General features: G+C 48.9%; 1 protein-coding gene across 20 annotated transcripts in view; it reads right to left on the bottom strand.

Annotated features, from left to right (window-relative positions):
• The window catches only part of ZNF618 (zinc finger protein 618), a 180793-nt gene that overhangs the window by 10429 nt on the left and 150580 nt on the right, over positions 1-19784 (bottom strand). For 5 of the 20 annotated variants that reach the window (XM_033237710.1, XM_033237711.1, XM_033237706.1 and 2 more), the window contains 4 exons: positions 15837-16076; positions 12090-12173; positions 9495-9539; positions 8366-8443 (listed from right to left, as the gene is read on the bottom strand). In XM_033237710.1, the coding sequence (XP_033093601.1) occupies positions 8366-8443; positions 9495-9539; positions 12090-12173; positions 15837-16076 (447 nt within the window). The remainder of the gene's footprint in view (positions 1-8365; positions 8444-9494; positions 9540-12089; positions 12174-15836; positions 16077-19784) is intronic. The other 15 variants (XM_033237713.1, XM_033237712.1, XM_033237707.1 and 12 more) reach the window with 7 other exon arrangements.

The raw sequence follows: 19784 nt of genomic DNA on the forward strand, positions 1-19784 counted from the left end.
TACAAAACAATGAGAACTAATAAACGATTTCAGCAAGGGTGCAGGATACAAGATCAATATATAAAACAAAACGACAGTTTTCTGTACTAGTGATAAACATCCAAAAGCTGAGTTAAGAAAACAATTCCATTTATAATAGCTTTGAAAATAATTACTTAAGATTAAATTTTAAAAAGTATAATAATTGAACACTGAAAACTAAAACACTGTTGAAATAACTCAAGTAAGACCTAAGTAAATGAAAAGATATTCCATGTTCATGGACTGGAAGACTTACTGTTAAAATATTAACTCTTTCAGTGCATGAACATGGAATGTCCCAACTCATCTAGATTAAACACAATCCTTATCAAAATCCATATTGTTGTTTTTCTGCAAAAACTGAGAAGGTGATCCTGAAATTCATATGGAAATGTAAGAGATACAGAATAGCCAAAACAATTTAGAAAAAGGACAAAGTATACTGGAGGAATATACTTCCTGATTTCCAAACTACTACAATGCTATAGTAATTAAGACAGTATAATACTGGCACAGGATAGACATACAGATCAATGGAATACAACTGGAAATACAGAAACACCTACATCTATGGTCAACTGAGTTTTCACAAGGTTATCAGGACAATTCAATGGGGGAAAATAATGGTCTTTTCAACAAAGGGCACTGGGACAACTAGATACCCACATGTCAAAGAATGAAATTGGACTCCCGCCTCACACACATATAAAAATAAACTCAAAATGGAATACAGACCTAAATGTAAGAGCTAAAACTATAAAATTCTTAGAGGTTTATAAGGAAACATATGAACTGATTAAGTCTTTGTGATCTTAGGTTAGGCAGTGGTTTCTTGACACCACTGCCTGGATATGGCACCAAAACCACAGAGAAAAATAGATGAAAGGACTTCATAATTAAAAACTTTTATACTTTGAAGGACATCAAGAAAGTAAAAAGACAAGACACAGAATAGGAAAGATATTTGCAAATAATCTATAGGGATCTTGTATCTAGAATATATAAAGAACTCTCACAACTCAATAATAAAAGGATACAAAAAAACAATTAAAAATGGGCAAAGGCTGTTCACTGATATCATATACCTAGAAAACCCTCAAGACTCATCTAAAAAGCTCCTAGAACTGATAAATGAATTCAGTAAAGTTTCAGGATACAAAATCAATGTACACAAATCAGTAGCACTGCTATACACCAGCAGTGACCAAGTTGAGAACTAAATCAAGAATTCAACCCCTTTTACAAAAGCTGCCAAACAAAACAAAACGAAAAAACAACAAAAAAACAATTTAGGAATACACTTAACCAAGGAGGTGAAAGACCTCTACAGGGAAAACTACTAAACACTGCCAAAAGAAATCACAGATGACACAGACAAATAGAAACACATCCCGTGCTCATGGATGGGTAGAATCAATATTGTGAAAATGACCATACTGCCAAAAGCATCTACAAATTCAATGTGATTCCCATCAAAACAAAATCATTATTCTTCACAGAACTAGAAAAAACAATCCTAAAATTTATATGGAACCAAAAAAGAGCTCGCACAGACAAAGCAAAGCTAAGAAAAAAGAATGAATCTGGGGACAACACATTACCAGACTTCAAACTAAACTACAAGGCTATAGTCACCAAAACAGCATAGTACTGGCATAAAAATAGGCACATAGACCAGTAGAACAGAATAGAGAATCCAGAAATAAAGCCAAATACAGCCAACTGATCTTCGACAAAGCAAACAAAAACATAAAGTGGGGAAAGGACACCCTATTCAATGGTGCTGGGATAATTGGCTAGCCACATGCAGGAGAATAAAACTGGATCCTCATCTCTCACCTTACACAAAAAATCAACTCAAGATGGATCAAAGACTTAAATCTAAGGCCCGAAACCATAAAAATTCTAGAATATCGGAAAACCGCTTCTAGACATTGGCTTAGGCAAAGCTTCATGACCAAGAACACAAAAGCAAATGCACAAAAAACAAAGATAGATAAATGGGACTTAAACACAAAAGCTTCTGCACAGCAAAAAAAAAAATCAGCAGAGTAAACAGATAACCCATAGACTGGGATAAAATCTTTGCAAATGCATCTGACAAAGGACTAATATCCAGAATCTATGAGGAATTCAAACAAATCAGCAAGAAAAAACTAAACAATTCCATCAAAAAGTGGCCTAAGGATATGAATAATTCTCAAAAGAAGATAAATGAATGACCAACAAACATATGAACAAAAGCTCAACATCACTAATTATCAGGGAAATGCAAATCAAAGCCACAGTGCAGTACCACCTTACTCCTGCAAGAATGGCCATAACTTAAAAATCAAAAAATAATAGATGTTGGCAGGGATGTGGTGGAAAGGGAACACTTTTACTTGCACAACCACTATGGAAAACAGCATGGAGGTTCCTTAAAGACCTAAAAGTAGATCTACCATTTCATCCAGCAATCCCATTACTGGGTATATCTTCTTTGGAGAAATGTCTATTCAGATCCTTTGCCAATGTGGTCAATGAGCACAGGAACAGATGCTCAACATTATTAGCTGTCAGAAAAACGTAAATCAAAACCACAATGAAATGCCATTTCACATGCACTAGGATGGCTATTATCAAGAAGGAAGATGATAAAAGGTGTAGACAGGGATACAGAGAAATTAGAATCTTCATACACTGCTGGTAGAAATGTAAAAATGGTGCAGCTACTTTAGGAAACAATCTGGCAATTCCTCACAGGATTAAACAGAATTACCTTACAGCTCAGCATCTCCACTTTCAGGTATATACCCAAGGGAGTTAAAAACATGCGTCTACACATATACATGACTTGTACATGAATGTTCATAGCAGCATGATTCATAGTAGCCCCAAACTGGAGATCTAAATGACCATCAGTTGGTGAATGGATAAACAAATTGTGATATATTTAGACAATGAAATACAACTCAGCAAAATAAAGGAATTATTGATAACACAGAACATGGACAAACCTCAAAAGTATGCTAAGTGAAAGAAGTTAGACACAAGAGGCTAAATACCATAGAACTCCATATGTAATAAAATCCACTAAAGGCAAAACTACAATGAAAGAAAGCAGGTGTTAGTTGCCGGTAGCTAGGGTAGGAGAAAGGGAATGACTGCAAAGAGGCATGAAGAAACTTTCTGGGTTGATGGTAACATTATTTTTATATTTTAGAGACAGGGTCTTGCTCTGTCACCCCAGGCTGGAGTGCAGTGGCACCATCATAGCTCATTGCAACCTCAATCTTCCAGGCTCAAGTGATCCTCCCACCTGAGCCTCCTAAGTAGCTGGGACTACAGGGGCATGCTACCATGCATGGCTAACTTTTAAATCTTCAGTAGAGACAGTGTTGCTATGGTGACCAGGGCCGGTCTCAAAACTCCTGGCCTCAAGCAATCTTCCTGCCTCAGCTTCCCAAAGTGTTGGGATGACAGGTGTGAACCACTGCACCAGCTCCACATTTTTTTAATTTTAATTTTTTAATTTTTTTAGAGACAGGGTCATGCTTTGTTGTCCCTGTGCAGGGACTGGTCTCAAATTCCTGGCGTCAAGCAATCCTCCCTCCTTAGCTTCCCAAAGTGTTGGGATTACAGGCGTGGGCCACCATGCCCAGCCAATGTGATATATTTTGATTGTGATGGTAGTTAAACAACAGCATACATTTGTCCAAACCAATCAAACTGTACTCTTCAAATTGGGAAATTTTATTTGTCCAGTAAATTATATCTCTGTAAATCCGATTTTAAAATAAACTGTAAAGAAACCTATGAAGTTGGTAACAGCGATTAGCTTTGAATAGTGACATTATGGCTGATTCTTCATTTTCTAACCTCTCTGCATTTTCCCAATGCAGAGAATGCACTTCTTTTCATAGACAGACTTTACATTCACAAAGACGAAACACAATTTCCCATGAAAACAAGTAGCCTTTCTTACTTTCTCCACTACAGTGCAGGGATGTGAAAACCCTGGATCTGAATCCAGTTCTGCCATGGTGGGACACTGAATTTGCTACTTCAACTCTCTGGGTCTCAGTTTTCTCTCTTCCATACAAACTGCTAGGGCAGGGTAAGCTGCAGGAATGACTCTTACTCTCTGCCCTTCCGTAGGACTTAGAATTGAGATTCTTCAACTTGCATTAAATAACAATGTAAAATATTGGTTGATTTAAGACTTTTTCTTCTCCATATGCCACAGGTAGCACTCCTGACACAAATGAGTTAAAAGCTCTGTGAAAGCCTTGATTTATAGCTTGAGATGAAAATAAGGTTTCTTCAGTGTGGCTATCCTGTGTGTCCTCCCGCTCCCCCCACATGTACATTTGTAAAGTGCTGGATGCAAAGCTGGAATAAAGATTGCTTCCCAGAGAGAGACCACTGCAGGCAGGAGAAAGCCGGTATTTCTGACAGGGATGGAAAAAGAGGCATCTGTGGTTGTCGGGTCTTAGAATGTGCCACGGCCCTTGATACTCTACATCTGTCATCTCTGGAACCCTCAACCCAGCCCTGCTGAGAACACCAGTAAACCCACTTCACAGACAGAAGAACTGAAGTCCAGGGAGGTGAAGTGGCTCAAAGGGATTAGAAACCAGGTGTAGTGCTAGGCATGGTGGCCTACGCCTGTAATCCCAGTGCTTTGTGGGGCTGAGCTGGGCAGATCACTTGAGGCCAGGAGTTCAAGACCAGCCTGGCCAACATGGTGAAACCCTGTCTCTACTAAAACTACAAAAATTAGCTGGGGGTGGTGGTGCACACCTGTAATCCCAGCTACTAGGGAGGCTGAGGCACAAGAATCGCTTGAGTCCAGAAGGTGGAGGTTGCAGGTATACAGCTGAGATTGTGCCACTGTGCTCCAGCCTGGGCGACAGAGCAAGACTCTGTCTCAAAGAAAAAACCAAAAAACAAAAACAAAAAACAAAACAAAACAAAACAAAGAAACAAGAAAGAAAGAAACCAGGAAAGACAGAAAGAAACCAGGAAAGAAAGACAGAAAGAAACCAGGAAAGAAAGAAACAAACAAAGAAACCAGGAAAGAAAGAAAGAAACTAGGAAAGAAAGAAAGGAAGGAACCAGGAAAAGAAGAAAGGAAGAAACCAGGAAAGGAAGAAAGGAAGGAACCAGGAAAGGAAGAAAGGAAGGAACCAGGAAAAGAAGAAAGGAAAGAACCAGGAAACGAAGAAAGGAAGGAACCAGGAAAGGAAGAAAGGAAGGAACCAGAAAGGAAGAAAGGAGGAACCAGGAAAAGAAGAAGGAAAGAACCAGGAACGAAGAAGGAAGGAACCAGGAAAGCAAGAAAGGAAGGAACCAGGAAAGGAAGGAAGGAAGGAAGGAAGGAAGGAAGGAAGGAAGGAAGGAACCAGGTGTGGTCACCTCCAAAATCCTAAACTCATGAGCTGCCAGCTTGCTTGCTGTCTGTCAAGTCTCCCAATCCCTCTTAGCTGTGGTCTTCCTGGCTGTACTTTAATGAGGAGGCTGAAAGAGATGACCTCTGAGAGGGCTTCCATCTCTACTAATCTTCCATCAGGGTCTACCTGAGGCTGCACAGGGTGGGTGTTGACAGCGTGGGCTCTGGAGTTCACTGCGAGAGCTGGAATCCTATCCATAGCCTGCCACTGTGACTGCACAGCCTTGGACAAATTACTTAACCAATTTGTGCCTCCGTTTCGTCAGCTATGAAGCAGAGCTGTTATGGACACTTAACTCTGAGGGCTGTTCTGAGAATTAAATGAGTAAAAGTCTTAGAACAAGGCCTGGCACCAAGCAAAAGCTCAAATGCTATTGGATGCTTTTTTTCAGGAGCTGTGCAACTTTGGACCGGTGATTATGTTCTTTGAGCCTCGGTTTCATCATCTGCATAATGGGGATGAAAATGTCAACTACCTAATCAGGAAGATCTGATGAAATAACCTGTGTAAAGCTCTCAGTACCACAAGTGACGCATAGAAAGCACTCGCAAAATTTTAGCTATCTTTGGTATTATTACTGCCAAAGCACGCTTCTCCAACGTCACCAAGGCACGACAGGTTTTCCTATGGCACAGAAAGGAAGTTTATTAGCGGGAATTACCCTGTGCCATTCAGCAGCCCCATAATGAGATTGGTGTTATTCAAGGCTGATCCTCCTTATAGGCAGCGCTGTGAACTGCGCAGCTCATGATGCTTAATTTCTCTCTATGGAGCCAAGCCTTTAATCCCGATTCAGGGTGGCTGGGATTCAGCCTGGCTTTGCGCTTGATTGCCGGCCAGGCATTCTCTGGCTGCGCTGAACCAGAACAAAGCAGCCCGGGGCTCCACTCCGAAAACAAGTCAAGATGCTTGGGAGAGGTGGGGCCACCTCAAGGCTCAGCCCTGATGTGCATTTTAATGGCCTCCAGGGATGGGAAAGCACTGGCACCCAGGCTCTTCCCTAATCACAGCTCAGCTTCCAGAAGCTGGCAGGGCGCGGGTAGAGTGCCGAGGCTTCAGAGGAAGAGTGCAGGAGGCTGTGCTGTGGGAGTCTCAGGACCAAGTGATATGTTCAGGCAGCGGTTCCCAAGCGGCCTGCCAACTGCTGTCCCTAGCCCGGGGGTCCTGCTTCCCCATGGGGTCTAAACACCTTGAGCTGGCATTCAAGGCCTTCCCTGGTGAGGCACGGCTGACAACAAAGGAAAGCAGCGGGTGGCAAGCGTGGTGTGGGGTAGGTTGCTGGAGACGGGATTTTCAGGCCCTTTAGAGATGGAGACACAGCTTCCTGCAGGAGGTCACACAGTACCCAGACACACCAGTTAGAGCAGGTCTCTGAGGCAAGTGCCTTGGCTGCAACTCCAGAGCTCTGTCTTGATTTTAAGTTCATTAGAAATAAATAATAGGCTCCCCCAAAAGATCATGTGATTTTATGCCTAGTATACAGCAGATACCCAATTAATATATGCTGGATGAATGAGTGAATGACAGAGACTAGACTAACAGAACAGTACTTAGCCCAAAAGAGATTCTAGTACTGTAATACTCTATGCTAGTCAGGCCAGACCTGGGAGATGATGTGAAAGATTTGTACAATAACAATAACAGGTGAAATAACAGCAGCTACCAATTACTGAACCCCATTATATGTCAGGTACTTCTCACCCATTATTTCTAATGTCTCTAGAGAATTCCTCTGGGGAAAAGGGTGGAGGGACAGCTAGCTGCCTCCCCAGACTCATGCTTCCCTTTGCAGAGTGTCCAGCTGTGCTGGGACAGTGGCTCTGGACATGCTTCCGCTCATGGATTCAGGCTGGTCATACGACTAATTCTCCACACTTGAATTTGAGCATCTACAGGTGTCATTTGTGGTCTGAAACGGTAAAGAAGCGTGCCTGCTCCATAGCCTCTCTCTCCATCCACAAAGAGAGAGGACGCTGAAGATCTAGAGGATGGAGCCACAAGAAAAAAGAGCCTTGATCCCTGAATCACCATGTGGAAGCCACCCAACGAGGTCATGTGCATTAGGCTATAATGTGAGTAAGAAGTAAATGATCTGTATGTGTAACCACTGAGAATGTGGAATTACTGACTTACTCCAGCAAACAGTATCTCCCTGAGACTTGTGTTATGCTGTGGTGAAAGATAATAAAAAGGTGGCCTGGAGAGCAGATGACTGCACCTGTAGCTCTAGAGCAGTGGTTCTCAAAGGGTTAGTCCCTGAACCAGTAGCATCAGCACTGTCTTAAGACTTACCAAAAATGAAAATCCTAGTCCCCACCTCTGTAGACCTACAGAATCAGAAATTCACAATGGAGCCTAGAAATCTGTGCTCCAGCCAGCCCTCCTGGTGATTCTGACGTGTCCTCAAGTTTGGGCGCAACTGCATTCTGGGACATAGGGTGTTAGTGAATGAGACTCTGCTCTGAGGCGGGCCTTAGCCCAGTTTGCCTTGGGCTGCATGTCTCTCCATCCCCACCTTCTGCCTCTGCTCATCTTGATCTCAAACCATGTTCCATTTCCACCTGCACATTTCACTTCCAGGCTAGCTCCTACTTGGCCTTTAGGCCCAGCCAAGAGGCCACCACCTCCAGGAAGTCTTTTCAACTCTGTCCCATCTCTCCGTGTTCCCACAGAGCCTGTGCTGCCTCCCCACCGCCCCTGCCTGCAGAGCACAGACCAGCCTGTGTTAATAACTGACTGACTGGGGCTCCCTGCAAGCAGATTCCATGTCCTATGACCATTTTTTCCAGGAAAGAGCGGTCTTCCCCAGGGGCCTCAGATCAGGCCCTAACCATCTCTTCCGTTTGCAGGAACTGAGGAAGGGGACGGGGAGAGGAGCTGTATCCCTGGTGGGCAGCTGGGCCCCTTACCCGCGTGGGATTGCATGTGCTCCAACAGGTTGTTGTAGAACTGGAACTGGATCCCACAGGCACCACAGGTGTAGGGTTCTGGAGGGAGAAATGAGGCAGCCGCGTGAGGGGTGGAACCAACGCAGACACCTTCTGCTGGGCTGCAGGCAGCTTTGCAAGCGGGAACCCAAACACACACTGGGTCTCTGTGCTCAGGGCTCCAGGCCCAGCCTGCCTGCCTCCCCTGTCACTAGACCCATGAGGGAGAGGCTGGGGGAAGGAACGATGGAGAGAGAAAGCCATGCAGAGAGAGACCATTAGCTCAACTGAGCAGCTATTTATTGAGTGCTTACTGCGTGCCAGCCACTGTTCTGCACACTTGAGATGGGGGTACGGGGGACAACATCAACATCCACAGACCAACAGCCCTCTCAGGGCAGAGACCGAGTCTCATGGTGTCACACCCCAGCTCTCTCTGTGGAACCACATGAGGTCACTATTTGCCAAGTGAACAAATGAATGAATGTATGAATGAACAAGAACCAAGGTAACAGACATAAGGGAAGCAAGAAGGAAAAGGGTAAGAAGTGGAAAAAGCCACAGAGAAGCACAAGGAAGTGGGGATCCGATGGGGAAAGGGAGGAGGAGAGGGAGAGAGGAGTGAGGGAGGGCACACGTAGGAACAGGTACAAGGGGCACAGGGGCCTGGATCACTCAGCTCTCTGCTCTCAGCACTCATGCCAGTGCCTGGCAGAGAAGAGGGAGAAGGAGAGAAGGAAGAGGAAAAAGAAAGACAGGTGGGAAGAAGAGCAAGGAAAGGAAGAAAAACGAGGGCTGCAATGGGGCTCGGAAGAGGTGTCCTGAGGCTGCCCGATGACCGTGAATGGGAAGGCCTGAGCTCCTGCCAGGGCTGGGGCAGCAGAGCCAAGGTTGCTGCTGGTTAGGGCTCTGCCCCACTCCATCCAAACTGCTCCACCCGCCCAGGGCTAGACCTCGGCCTGCCTCCACCAGCTGCCGGGTCTGCCCGGGAGGGCAGCCCAGGGCCCATCTCACACAGCCTGGAGGTTCCAGGAGCACGTGGCTGGCTGAGTTCCTTCCCTGCCCTGCCCTGCCTTGCCCTCTCCAGCCCCCCGACAGGACCATCACTTACTCTGTAGGAGAGGGAAAGGGTTGGAAATCAGGGGACTTGCAGTTTCTGCAAAAGAGAAACAGTTTAGCCATCTCTTCTAGTTCTGCTGTTCTGTGCTGATCGTCATCATTTTTATTCTTAATAACCAGTGAGCCAGATGGGGCTTTCAGAGGAGCAGGGAGCATCTGAGGGGCAGGCTTACAATCTGGGGTGGGGTTGCGGGGAGGCTTGACACAGAGGCCATGCCTTTCAGAGGATCAAGGTTTATTTACTGTGGGTGCTGGGGCCACCAGGCAGGGCAAGACAAGTCACTGCCATCCCTCCAGGACACCCTTCACTCTGAAAAAGTGAGGCCACATGAGTACCGGTGACAAGACATCCTTGCACGGCAGCTCACTTCGGGACAGGGAGCTGGCAGCTCCTTCTAGGTTCTGGCACCAGGGTGGGGATGTTTGGTACCAAACACCAGAGCAGCCACCGAAAGCGGCTGTGCTTTGGAGGGCTCCTGCTGGCTGGCATCTCTCCCTCACTTCTTGGCACTGCCAGAGGTTGGCAAGTCTCAAACGCAGCAGGCAGCACAGTGGGGCCAGATGGACTAGATGGGGAATCCTGGCTCCACCACTTATAATCTGGGGGACCTGGGGCAGCAATCTACCTTTCCTGAGCCTCAGTTTCCCACTCCAAAAAGTGGGGATAACAATAACATTGACCCGCATGGGGCTGTGGTAAGGAGGAAGACAGATAAGACATATAAAGCTCTGAACACATGCCAGGCACACAGTAAGCGCTCAATAAATGGCGGCTGCCAACAGCAGCAGCAGCAGTGCTTGCACTATCATTCCCGATTGTGAATATTAGTTCTGGGGGCAGGGGATGCACAGACGGTGCAGCATGGCTTGGCTGGGAGCACAGGGCACACCCGGAGACCTTGGTTCCAGCCCAGCGCTGCTACTTATTCCTATGTGGCCTTGGGCAAGTCACCCCATCCCTTACAGGCCCACCTCTTGGAGAGGTTGTGTAGATTACTTTGTTCAAAACCTCATTTCCTTCTGCAGAGCAGTCATCAAATCACTTGGTTTACTTAAAAAATTAAAATGATCAACTATCACCACCAAAAAACCCTAACACCTGAGTATGTAATCTGTGCCAGGCACTCACTGAATGTTTACAACCACCACAGGGCTATGTGTGTTTGTCAAGCCACTTCATAGTAGAGGAGGGATTCAGAGACTAGCCTAAGTCACTAGTTAGCAAGTGGTGGAGTTGGGTTCACATGTGAGTAAGAGCCCGAAGTGGAGCTCCTGTTACTAGGCAGGTGCCTCCACACTGAAGTCTGGGCTCCTGGCTGTCTCAGAGGGTCCCCAACGGTTGTGATGTGTTCGTCACCTGTCCACACCCAGGCAGTGCCCAGCCCAGTGCCTGGTACAGGCTGACACCTAATATGTAGTGAATTAAACTTCAACCATGCAAGAAAGTGAGTGGGTGCCTTCCCCTAATCTAACCACAGTGTGAGAATTCCTCTCCCCTCCTGCCCTACCTCTCAGGCTACAGACTAGCTTGCTGTGTTCTGCTCAGACAGAGGCTGCTGGTGACCAGCCAGGGCTCCCAAAGGCTGACCCTGGGTCTGGTGGGAGAGGCCCCTTGGCTGCTGCCCTGGACATTCTAGGGCTTTGTCGCGGTCCTGCATGAGGCAGGCCATCAGGGGGCGCCAGAGACCACTGGGAGCCTCAGTTAAACCCACTTAAGCAGGTAGGGGCTGGAAGGGAATCTTCCTTCTAATGGCTCCATGGCCAAAATGAGACCAGAACTTGGGGCCTCTGGCTCTCACAGCCCTCTCCCCTCTCCCCTCTCCCCTCTCCCCTCTCCCCTCTCCCCTCTCCCCCTCCCCTCTCCCCTCTCCCCTCCCCTCTCCCCTCTCCCCTCTCCCCTCTCCCCTCTCCCCTCTCCCCTCTCCCCTCCCCTCTCCCCTCTCCCCTCTCCCCTCTCCCCTCTCCCCTCTCCCCTCTCCCCTCTCCCCTCTCCTCTCTCTCTCTCTCTCTCTCACCTCTGTCCCCTGGGTTCAAGCGATTCTCCTGCCTCAGCCTCCTGAGGATTTTTAGTAGAGGTGGGGTTTCACCATGTTGGCCAGGTTGGTCTCTAACTCCTGACCTCAAGTGACCCACCCACCTCAGTCTCCCAAAGCGCTGGGATTACAGGCATGAGCCACGGCGCCCAGTCTCTTAGAGCTCTCTCTACTGTACTTTCTTTGCTTCTCCTGTAAACAAACTGGCTGAGACGTCTATCCTAAACATATAGCAGTGGCTCTCTCAGGCCCAACCACCTGGGGTCAGCTGAGTTGATGCCGCAGGCTATGGGGAGGGGTGCTGCTCTCTCCATGGGGGAGACAGAGAGGAGGCACTGCCCATTGATGCCCAAGGCTCAGAGGAATGTCCCTGGAAGAAAAGGCCCCTCCTGCCTCTGTAGTCTCCCTCTAATTCCCTACTGCCAGCCTCCTCCCAACAAGATCCATCATGCACCACAAAGACCCCAGCCCACAGGGTGCTGCCGCGGCTGCCAGGGGGGAGCAGGCGAAGCTGGCAGCTGCCGCACAGGATGGCTGTCAAGGGGCACACTCACCGCTGGAGTTCTGTGAACTGCTGTTCGTCTCTTCAAAGTGGTTTTGTGCTTTGCCTTCTACTCTCCGACTGAAAGCGCTTTCTGCTGGGTGGGGGACAGGAGAGAGAAAGAACACAATGGTGATTGGTCAGCACTAGGTCTCAAGGGAGGGGTAGGGTGGGTGAAGGCCAAGGACTCTGCTGGGTCAACCAGCTCTCAAAAGGGCTCCGAGAGCCCAAGTCAGACCTCCCCAGGCTCCTCTGAGTGGCCTAGTCCCTTGGCAGGGCCGCAAGAGACCCTCCTGGCAGTGCCCAGGAGGCCCAGGCACAGGGTTGGGGGGGGTGACATGCCCCAAAACACACAGATGAAATCCAGCTGGAGAGCAGATGGCAAATGGGCCTGAGTCTCCCATCTTTGGCTCCCAGAGAGCCACAATTCTGACACCAAGTCATTAGATCTACCGCCCACCACTCCCTGTCAGATTCTGCTGCCACGGGCCCCACCAAAGGGTAGAGATGATGACAGCATGTTTTCTGGTGATTCCAGCTCCATCAGCTAGGTGGTGCCTCGTGACAGGGAGGGCATCCTGGAACAGACTGCGTGACAGGGAGAGCCGGGGCAGCCCCACACCCCCAGAGGCCAAACCCAGGCAAAGTCTGGTTGGTGTTCACCCAGCGGAAGGGATGGGTTCCCCCTGAGTGACTGCTGGGGTGTCTCTGCTTACAGGCTGCCATCTACCTGAGTGGCCTGCCCTCTCCCAGCACACTCTCTGGAAACCCTGCAATGCAGAGATAGGGTCCAACCAGGTGGAAAACCATGAGTTTATCCCCCACCCCCACCTGCAGAAGGTATTGAAACAGATGATCCGAGTTGGAAGACAGCCCAGTTTTTCCAAGGTGCTCTTGGCATGAGGGGGATGCCAGATGATCCAAGAGATAAAGACCTCAGGGAAGAAGTCAATTTGGGATGCGCAGCTGACCCCGTCCATTTCTTAAGGAGAAACAATTTGCCCAAAGATATCAAAGGCTCCGAGAAGTCTGCCCGGAAAGAGACCCATTTAGGTTTACTTAACCCAGCCTTCCCCAAACATAAGAGGGGTTCCCACAGAACCCCATTTTAAAAACGTTAGATTCTGAAATATCTCACAAAATTGGTGATCTTGAGAGTGCACTTTGGGAAACACCACTCTCACCTGGTCCACCCTGCTCCGGAAGAGCAAGTACTTAGTTTGTGGGCGCCAGGGTTGCAGATGGTCATGGGGATGATGGGAAAGGAAGCCAGAGGCAGCGCCTGCAGGCCCCACCCAATTCCCACATCCCCCTGACCCCTGTCATCCCACTGTAACAATGTCTCCCAACACAGGCTCCTTCCTGCAGAGGCTGCAGCTCACATTACAAGGACGACCCTCCCTTCAAAATGTGTCTGTGAAATGCCTGGGCTGACAGTCCCAGGGAGCATCTACAAATTGGCACAGAAGGCCCCTCTGTTCTCAGTCTAGGGAAAGTGGGGTGGGGGGCTCTTGTTCGCTGAGTACCTCCTATGTACCAGGCACTGGACCAGACACTTTACATCCACGGTCCCTCTAATTCTCCCAAGAGCCTTGTGAGGGCTGCACTGTCTTTCCCATTTCACAGGTGAAAAAAAACAGAGGAAGGAGTGAGATTGTCAAGTTCCTGGGGTTGGATGTGCTCCTAACCCTCCCAGATGGCAGAATCAGACTTCACTTTGGGGGCAGGTGCTTCCTTTTGAAAAAGGCCTAGGGTAGAGAAGTGACTGCCTACCCCATCTTCATCCTTGTGTACGTCGGGTGACTGGTACTCATCTATGGAGGACTTCTGACCAGCATGCTGGTAGAACTTACCACAATTGAGGTTGCAAACTCTTACACTGCTCAGCTGATAATGCACATTTTGAATAGCTTTCCTTGCCACAAATACCTCTGGCTGAAAAATCAACGTGCAGTACCAGAGGTGAAATCCCACACAGGGACATGCCCATACACACACGAAGGGCCGCTTATTCCAGGACGAGGAGGTGACTGACAGTTTCTTCCTCAACCACACACTATCTTACCTCCCATGCAGGCTCCTGCTCCCAACCGGATGCCCTCGGACCTGCCCAGCTGGTGAATCCAGAGGTGACCCCCACCCACAAGTCTTCCAAGGCACATGAAGGCAGCCTGAGGCCTGTCCCATAGCTTGCTGAATGCCTACTCAGAGACACTGAAGCTGGAGACCGACCACGTACCACACCCTGTGGGCCGCCCTCTGCAGAAACCGCAGGCACAAAAACTCCCAGCCACAAAGTGCAAGAGAGAAAGCAAGATTTGAAAGCCATGATTCCATCATTTAGTGGAGCCAATATCTATCACCAATAAGACTGTGATGACCAATCTGCTTCTAACTAATTTATGCTACTGTTGATAAACACAATGGCTACTGGCTTTTCTCAACACGGTACCTGAAAAACCATGACCTTCAAGGCTGATTGACTACTCTCTTTTTGGGAGATCTAAGCACAATAAACATATCTTCAAAGAATCACACCCTTGCCCAAAATTAGCCTCCTGAACTAAGGAATTAAGGAAAGCACAGCTTAATCACGCCGCTGGGATGTCAGTCACCGAATGAACCAAGTGGTTCCTTTACATGAGTTCTCACCTTGATCATCTATTTTATCTAAGAAATGACTTTTATCTCCTGAGGACAACTGAAGGGACCACGGTCCCAGAAGCACCACACCATCACTCTGCCCTACAACCCCCAAGTCCCAGCAGGTGGCCCAGGGCTGGTTCCATCCAAGCGTGAATCTAAGAATTTCTGACTGCTGGTCCTCAGCACACAGTGTGTCTGGCCAGTTTTCCTGGAGGAAATAACTTCTCGGAACTTTTTACTGTCTGTTTACCCCTCTGGAGCCAGAGTCCTTTGCAGTGTGAACTGAGGAAATGGTGGCATCCACTCATTTCCTGCTGGGCTTGTATCTCATGGAGGAGTTTCATGGGTAGTGCCACAGAAGGGAAGGGCAAGAGACCGGAGATCTAGGTCGACCATTCGGCTTATTCTGCTTTGTTGAGAGCAGATCCTTGTTGAAACAATTTTTTTTTAAATGAAGTTTTCTGAAAGGTGGGAAATGCACACTCATGCCAACAGGGTCCAGGCAGGCAACAGAAACAGATGAACTGGGTTGGATGTAAGACAGACAACACTGTGATCACAATGAGAAATAACACCTGCCACATGGCCATTGTGTTGGGGAGGCAGTAGAGAGTGGTGGGGATGTGGCGAAGTGGAGAGCATACACTCTATTCAAGGAAGCAGCCAATTGTTGCCCTGTAGAAAAGTGAGTCCGGGACTGCCAGATCTGACTTTTCAATGTCAGGTAGAAATCAAAAGTTTTACATAAAATTTGATGCTCAAAAGCTGGCAACTAACTCAAAAAATTTTTAAACCTTGCGAAGAATGTCAAATAAAACAGGCCCCTTGGCCATGATTTGGGAAAAAAAATTCTACTACTTAAAAAAAAAAGTTTGCAAACCTCCTTGTACAACCCTCTGATTTAAGGTGAGAAGACTTGGCTCAGAAATGTCAGGTGGCTTGCCATGGTCACAGAGCCAGCCAGAGGCAGAGCTGGGACTCAGATTTGTCCCAGATCACGATGGGACTGCCACTCTCACTCTTGCAAGGGAACAGCAACCCCAGGCACAGCTGTGGCAGGTGGTGAGAAGGGCAGGGGTGGAGAAAGTGTGGGGGTCACATAGGCCATTGGTACCTGCGGTTGCCTTGCTTGCCGGAGATCCCGAATTTGGAGTGCGAAACGTCTGGGTTTGGGTGGCTGGAGGGGTGCGGTGTAAGAGGGTGGCACATCGGACCACGGAGGCCGGAGCTTTTTTCCCCGACTGGTTCGTCTGGGTCTTCGCTGCCACGAAGCGTGGAGATGGGGAGACCTCTGGATGTGAACACTCAGAGCCCGTGTCTGGATCATCTGGTGGCTCCCACCCGGGGGCAGTACCTGAGAGGGTCACGCTCTCAGTCCCCGAGGGCCCTCCCAGCTGGCAGAGTGAGTGGCCTCTCAGGCCACCAGCCCCACAGTCCAGGGTTGGGACTCTCTCTGCCCAACCTCTTCTTGTGCCACAGAGAACAAGGATTCTCACTTAACTCAGAGCCAGAGAAAGTCCAGGAGTCTGGAAACTTTTGTTAGCTCATGCTTAGTTATCTGGTGGCCACCAACCAGCCTACTGTGTAGGTCACCCATAACCCTTGACCAGCCCAGTCTCTGGACTGACCAGCTCTTAGGGCATCTGAATTGGTTAACCCAGGTCCAAGTGCATCTTCTGGAATGTTGGTTTCTAAGCTCCTTTTCCATTAAAGGAAGGCTGGCTTGGAAGTTACAATAGGAAGCACACAGGCAGGGGTGTGCCGGGGCTGGGGCAAGGCAGAGGGGCCTGATGGTGCCTCCAAGGTTTTAGGGCAAGGGGCTCTGTGGCACCTTGTGGGCACTGAGTGGGAACTGTTGCTCTCAGGGGATGCTGCTCGACCCAACACCTGACGCTTTAATTGAAATAAGCATAGCAATTCCCGGATGCTATCTGGGGAACCCTGCATCACCATGACCCAGGCCCCGTTTCCCTCACCTGAAAATTCTGTAGAAGCTGGAGTCACTGAGAACCAGGGGCTGACTCTCAAGCAGTTTCCACCTCTGGTGGTCTTGGGGGAGCATCAGTCAGCCTCCTTCACCCTCCCCTGAACCCTTAGCAGTGGTGGCCAACCCCTGAACCTGGCCACACTTCCACCATAAAAATGAAAGAGGAGGGGGCAGTGGTCTTCTCCTTCAGAGATCATGCAAAATCCGCAACTCTCCCTGAGGGGCAGGAAGGGGGCTAGGCAGCAAGAGGAAGAGGGGGCCCTTTGGTACTGACCAGAGGCTCATAAAACCCCCAGGAATTAGTAACACCAGAGGGTACTGTCTTGACTCAGTGCCTGGCCACAGCCCTGACCTGCCTAGAGAAGGACCTGGCTGTTGCCCCCCTGGCCCAAGCAGGTGGAGGCAGGCCTCACTATCTCCCTGCTCCTAGGACAGCGTCCGTCCTGAGCACTGTTTGCAGAGCTCAAATGAAAGGGCCCCCTGGCCCGCCACCTCTGCTCATTCCTGGCACAGATGGCAAAGCTCAGGCCCAAAGAAGCAGGATGCAGGGCCTTGTCCAAGGTCACAGAGGAAGTGAGTGGCAAAAAGAAAAAGCCACTCTATGGTCCTTCATTTACCACGTTGGTGCATGGGGTGAGCTGCGAGGACTGGGGCTGCCTGTTCTCTCCTGTGGAGGGTCACCCACTCCTCGCCTACAGTGGTGGCCAGATGCCGGGAGCAGGGGAGCTCTTTAGTCATGCCTCGTCTGCCCACTCCAGCCCAGAAACAAATCCCAAGGCCTCAGTCTGTGGAAAACACTTTTGTCCCTTGCAATGTGAGCTGCCACTCTCAGGACTCTCTTTCTGAATCAGGAACTGACAGGTCGGTCTGGGTGGCAAAGGACACTTGGACACCTTCTCTCCCACTCTCCATCCCTCTTTCTGAGCTGAGGGCCTCAGAGGCCCCTGAGTCCCACCAGGGGATTGCTTGTCTCATAGTTTCCATTTTTTTTTTTTTTTTTTTTTGCCACAGAATGAACCGACACATTCCATGTTGCAATAGGCACCCAGAGTCCATTTCTTTTTTTTTTTTTTTTTTTTTTTTTTGAGACGGAGTCTTGCTGTGTCGCCGGGGCTGGAGTGCAGTGGCCGGATCTCAGCTCACTGCAAGCTCCGCCTCCTGGGTTCACGCCATTCTCCTGCCTCAGCCTCCCGAGTAGCTGGGACTACAGACGCCCGCCACCTCGCCCGGCTAGTTTTTTTTTGTATTTTTTAGTAGAGACGGGGTTTCACCGTGTTAGCCAGGATGGTCTCGATCTCCTGACCTCGTGATCCGCCCGTCTCGGCCTCCCAAAGTGCTGGGATTACAGGCTTGAGCCACCGCGCCCGGCCCCGGAGTCCATTTCTAATATCTCTGCTGCTTTCCTGTGCGAGGTGGAGTTTGGGGGCCACAGCTGGTGATTCACTGTAATGGAACCAGCCTTGAGTCTGGAGTGAGGCAAATCCACCCCTGAAGCCCAGCTCGGTAACCCTCGGCCTCCGCAATCTTGGAGACGACACCTCCCCTATCTCAGCCTTTGTTTTCCCCCCTCAACTCCACCAACACTGGGATGACCCTCTCTGCATAACCAGCCTCACAGGGACTTTGTGGGAATCCAAGAAAGTCTCAGAAGCATCCTGAATGATAAACTGCTCTTCAAATGTAAGCAGCTATTACTGGTATTTTTCAGAGATTAAAAAAAACCCAAGACCCAAAGGCTTATTCTGGCCACAGACATCGTAAGTTTGTTGATGGCAACACACAAAGTTACTGCTGAGATGAGACAGGGCTCAAGTCTGCCGGCTGTACAAGGATGTCTTTGGCACAAGGTCGTGCACTCCTCCGCTCTCCATGGCAGTGACCCACACAGGAACAGAGTTTCTGAGTGACAGCCTAATCAAGCTGCTTTCCCTTTGAAATCTCAGGCTCCATCCCTGCAGAATGACTCTAGGAGCCCCTCTGGATCGGCCTGCTACAGAGTCTACAATTCCTGCTGTAAAGATCCTGGCATTCTGAGGGAGAGAGCCCCCTTTTTTCCCTGTGGCAGGGAGCTCAGGAACATGCATAAAGCACATAGATCATAGGCCTGAGGGTATCACCTGTGTGCTCCGATCACCCTGCTTGAGACCCACTCCCCTCTCCAGCTTCCTCGCAGGTCACTGAGCTCCTTGCCTTCTCATATCCTACAATATCCTTTCTCTTTCAAGCTCATAGCCTTTGTGCATGCTATTCCCTCTGCCTCGAACATTCTTCCCTCCAACTTTTGACTGATGGTCCTACATACTATATTTAAAGATCTCTTCCTTAGGGAGTCTGCCTCCTGAAACCTCCCCACCTGGGACCATTTATTTGTCGGTCCCCTCTTGTCTTCCCTTCCAAGGACCGATCACTATCAATAATGACACACAGGATGACCTCTGATCCATGGCTCTCTCCCTATTAGCGTGTATGCTCCAAGAGAGTAGGAAATCTGCCAGCCCTGCCCGCCATGCACAGGGTGTCTGGCATGTTCCCTGATACACAGTGCTCAAGAGACATTGTGGAATCTGTGTATCCATGCATGAGCGGCCAGAAAATTTAAAGTCAGAACTGCCGAAGAAGAGTACATTGAAGATGGGATCCCAATGAGGGCACATAATGGTGCCATGAAGCTATCTGACATGTTATCCTCCCAGTGGTCCCAAAGGTATGAGGCAGATGGGGCTACTAAGGCTCAGAGAGGTATGGCTATCAATTCTGGGTCACAGGGTGGGTTGGGCTGGGCCAGGATCAATGTCCCAGGCTCCTGACTCATTCTACTTAACAGTGTGCCCCCTCTGTTGACCTCACAGGGAACACTGTCATGCTGGAATTCCTACCTGAGCTCTTCCTGAGAAAGAATGAAAGAGTCTCAGACAGACTGGCTGATTTCCCCTGGAGGAAACACACATGTGATATCTACACACAGGAGGTATCTAAAAAATAACACAGCACTGTGGTCTCCTTTCCAGAAAGCTGAAAATTTAACTGGGCCTGGCTGATTTCCCCTGGAGGAAACACACATGTGATATCTACACA

Source organism: Trachypithecus francoisi, unplaced genomic scaffold (genome assembly GCF_009764315.1).
Source record: "Trachypithecus francoisi isolate TF-2019V2 unplaced genomic scaffold, Tfra_2.0 Lachesis_group16, whole genome shotgun sequence".
Taxonomy (NCBI): domain Eukaryota; kingdom Metazoa; phylum Chordata; class Mammalia; order Primates; family Cercopithecidae; genus Trachypithecus; species Trachypithecus francoisi.